Here is a 3992-nt window from a genome sequence, read left to right on the forward strand (position 1 = left end):
ACACACACACACACACACACACACGCACACACACAAGGCACACAAATGCACATAAGGCCTTGCTGTGACCCCAGCCTCACCCTCTCCGTGAGGCTCGCCTCACCCTGGAAGGGGGGCAGTGACCTCCGCACCCAGACACTGACCTCGATGAAGGTGCTGTTCCACACTCGTGCCCGCACTGTCACGTTGGTGATGACTGGACTATCAGGAATGGGGCACTCCAGCCACACGCAGCGGGTGCGGTCACTATCACATTTCTGAGGTGACAAGGGACAGGAGACGGGCTGGGTCTACGCATGCTTCATGCTTCGCCCCTCACCTTTGGCTCTTCCCCGCGCTTAGACCCGCCCATGGCTGACCGGAAGGGGTCCTACCTCAGCCTTCCACTCGCACCCACCCCTCCCCCCCCCACTTACACATTTTAAGTCACATTCTTTAGGCCAAGCACAGATAGTTGCCAGGGGCATAGATAACATGGAATCCGATCCTGTTGTATATAAATGGGGCCCGGCGGCCAACACCCCCTTCTTAGCCCCCTCCCCCACTGAGCCTTTGTTCATGCCAGCTCCTGCTACCGGGGGACACCTCCCGGGGACACCGGGGAACACCGCCTCCTCCTTCTTCACTCAGCTGGTCCTCAACATGCTTCCCAGGCCTGTTCCTTTCTCCCTTCGGGCAGAGGGCACCCTGCACCACCCACATCTCCCTGCCCCGCATTCCTCAGTCTGTCCCCATTCATCAGTCCTAATGTCCAAGACTTTAAGCCGCTATGTCCCCCCAACAGGATAGGGTTCTCAGGAAGCCAGTGTCTCTTCCTTTGGCCCACCGTACTGGCTGCCGCCGAAGGCCACGGAGAGTGGGAGAGGAGTCTCCTCCCTCTGACTAGGGGCTCCTCAAGCCACGGGTCACATCATCACCTCATCAGACTGGGGTCTCCTGGTGATCAGCACCCATCAACCTTGCTTCAGGGCCCCCTCGTGCGCACCCACACTGTGATGGGTGGGGACGCTCCCTTCCAACCTTGCCCTGGCCACTCACCAGTTGGGCCTCAGACTTGGCCTTCTTGGCAGCAGCCAGAGTGACTGGCGGGGGACCCTGGCCTCCTCCTGGGTCCAACTGTCGCCGCCTGCGCTGTGGAGATGGCGGCCTGTCCCCAGGGACCTGAAGAGGGAAGAAGGGGTTGGCTGGGAGGAAGGGGTGGGAGCAGAGTGGGGGGAGGACGGAGGGAAGGGGGAGAGGTAGGCTCCTAAAGGGGTATGTGGAGAGGGAGGGCAAGGCATGGGACTCTCTGCCCGGCAGCATGCAAATGAGTTGCAATGCAAATGAGATGTAAATGAAAGATCCCCGATGGTGTCCTGGTGTCCTTACCGACAGAGTGAGATTCAGAGGGTTGACAAGGTCTCCAGGTGGCTGGCAGGGCCAGGACCCATTGCCGTGGATGGTGATCTCTGTAGGGTACAGCAGCCACTTGCCATTGATGACTTCGTAGGGCCACTCCAGCCCTAGGACCAGGGTCCCCAGGGCGGCCAGCCCTTCCCCCATTGGGCCCACCTGTGGGCACAAGGGGTGTCATGGCCACTGCCTCCTGGGAAATCACCTCCTTCTCACACATCCTCAACCCTCATACCCTCGGGCCCCAGACCCATCTCCCCCACCCCTTCCCGGCAGTCCCCACCCAGGGTCCCAGCAGCCCCCTTACTTGGAATTCATACTTGAGGGGACTTCCCACGTCCTCCACAGTTTTCATGCCAGACTCGCCCATCACTGTTCCCCCAAAGAAGCTCTGGAGCCGGTGAGTCACCCTAAGAGTAAGAAAGATGCTGGAGTCTGAGGGGGCAGGAGGGGCCCTGGCAGAGGGGGTGGGCACCGAGGTAGGTGAACCACAGCTCCTTTAACTTCAGGCAGACCTGAGATATATCCCTGCTTTGCGTTTACTAGCTGTGTGCCAGCTATTCCTTAAGCAAGTTATCTGTGCTCCCAGGAAACTGGAAACCTCGGTCTCCACATCCGTAAAATGGCATTCATAACACTTACTATGTCATGGGGCTGTCGTGGGAAGTCAATGAGTATAGAAAATTCCTAGCACATGGGGCACAGGGGTGGCTCAGTCGGTTAAGCGTCCGACTTCGGCTCAGGTCATGATCTCACGGTTTGTGGGTTCGAGCCTGGCGTCAGGCTCTGGGCTGACAGCTCAGAGCCTGGAGCCTCTTTGGATTTGGTGTCTCCCTCTCTCTCTGCCTATCTTCTGCTCATGCTCTGTCTCTCTCTCTATCAAACATAAATAATGAAAGCAAAAAAATTAAAAAAATTCTGAGCACAATGAGCTCTCATGAAACGGCAGGGCTGCACCAACGCCTGAGTCCCTGGGTGGCTGATTTCTCCACTGCTACCTGCCTTCCAAAGGGAATGATGATGATGATGATGATGATGATGATGATGATAGTGATTGTTGTGGTTAAAGGAAGGGATAACCCAGGGGAAGCAGAGGCCTGAGGACCCCAGGCCCGAGAGAGCTATGTCCAAGGAGCTTGGGAGCCACACTGAGGACAGGGGGCCCCCAGCACAGGCACAGCAGGCCGGGGAGGGGTGGCACCCACATGCTGAGTGAGGCCTGGAGCGTGTAGTCCACCAGCAAAGTCAGGGTCACGGGCTGTAGGTTGTCCTGGTGACTTGACCTGGGGAGGGAATGCAGGGGGGAAGGGAGATGTGTCAGCTGAGGCTGGGGTTGGAGGAGGGCCCCAGGGCACCTCACCCTTGACACTGACTGGTTTTGCGGTCACTCACGTGGAGAGCTGCAGCTGCGTCTGCAGTTCCCTGGTGTGCAGAGTCACTCCGTTGACCTCGAAGGTGATGAGCAGCTCCATCTGCCACGAGGGCCAGTGAGGCAAAGAGGGGCATTCAGGGCCGGGCAGGAGTGATGCCACAGGGGAGAGAGGGGCCGAACGCTACACTCCGGAGTTGGCTCTCTGGCCTCCTTCCCTCGTTGTGAGCAAGCGGTCTCCGCCTGGCCGCCTGAGTCCACTCTTTCACCTCGCTAGCCTCAGCCTGCTTCCCTTCCCCCTTCATGTCAATGGCATCTCCGATGCTTTCAAGCTACAAGACTTAGAGCAAGTTACTGTACTTTCTAAGCCTGTATCTTCTTCCTGTAAAACAGTATCTACCTCCTCAGAAGGTTTTGAGAATTACAGCATAAACAAAGTGCCCACTGTTGGACTCGGCGCCTGGCACACAGTAGGTGCTCAGCAGAATCCAGCTCCTCACCTCCAGCTGCTCGAGCTTTGTGTGTAGCTCCCTAGCGGCCCCATGTTCCTTAGTCTCTGGGTCTCTCCTCATGCCCCACCCCTATATCTCCCTGTCTCCTACCCTGGCTCTTTGCTTTAAGCAAGCCTGGGAAGCAGGCAGGCAGAAGTATGGTCAAGGCGCTCATCAGAGTAGCAGCCTGGGACCCACAGGGCTGGGAAGGCCTGGCCAGCACTCACCCTCTGGTTCCGTTTGAAGGGGTTCCCCAGCTCACAGACGATGGTCTCATTGGCCTGGCACGTCCCAGCCTGAGGCAAGATGACAAATCAGGCCTGGGTGGTCAGAGAAGGGCTTCTCCAGCCCCTTCCCTGTGACGCTGGGTCGGATGCCATTGAGGCTTGAATACCCGGGTTCTCCTAGCATTAGAGACACTGCAAGCACCCGAGGAAGCCGAGCGCATAGGAAGGAGGGTGGGCGCAGGATAAATAAGAGCACAAGTAAATGCCGTGCATGTAAGGATGCAAATGCTCGGTGTAGCCCTAGTTGGGCTCTTGGCTCCGCGGAGGGCACTCACGGGGCGCACTGAGGACAGCAGCAGGGCGGGAGGCACCGCCAGGGTGAGCAGCGCCTCATGGGCGTCTTCCCCAGCCCGCTCCCTGCTCTGGGTGTTGGTCACGTTGATGCTCAGGTGTAGTTTCCGGACGTCTTTGCTGTAGTGCAGCCTGAGGCGGGAAAGGAGACCCGGGTGAGCC

The 3992-nt window shown here is 58.3% G+C and overlaps 1 protein-coding gene across 1 annotated transcript in view; it reads right to left on the reverse strand.

The window, feature by feature from the left end:
• The window catches only part of ITGA3 (integrin subunit alpha 3), a 33007-nt gene that overhangs the window by 7317 nt on the left and 21698 nt on the right, over window positions 1–3992 (reverse strand). Inside the window, exons 16-23 of the mRNA XM_077776862.1 lie at window positions 3815–3962; window positions 3480–3548; window positions 2785–2864; window positions 2598–2675; window positions 1700–1802; window positions 1369–1551; window positions 1039–1161; window positions 144–257 (exon numbers count right to left, since the gene is read on the reverse strand). Coding sequence (XP_077632988.1) covers window positions 144–257; window positions 1039–1161; window positions 1369–1551; window positions 1700–1802; window positions 2598–2675; window positions 2785–2864; window positions 3480–3548; window positions 3815–3962 — 898 coding nt within the window. The remainder of the gene's footprint in view (window positions 1–143; window positions 258–1038; window positions 1162–1368; window positions 1552–1699; window positions 1803–2597; window positions 2676–2784; window positions 2865–3479; window positions 3549–3814; window positions 3963–3992) is intronic.

Source organism: Crocuta crocuta, unplaced genomic scaffold (assembly GCF_008692635.1).
Source record: "Crocuta crocuta isolate KB4526 unplaced genomic scaffold, BGI_CrCroc_1.0 scaffold352, whole genome shotgun sequence".
Lineage (NCBI taxonomy): Eukaryota > Metazoa > Chordata > Mammalia > Carnivora > Hyaenidae > Crocuta > Crocuta crocuta.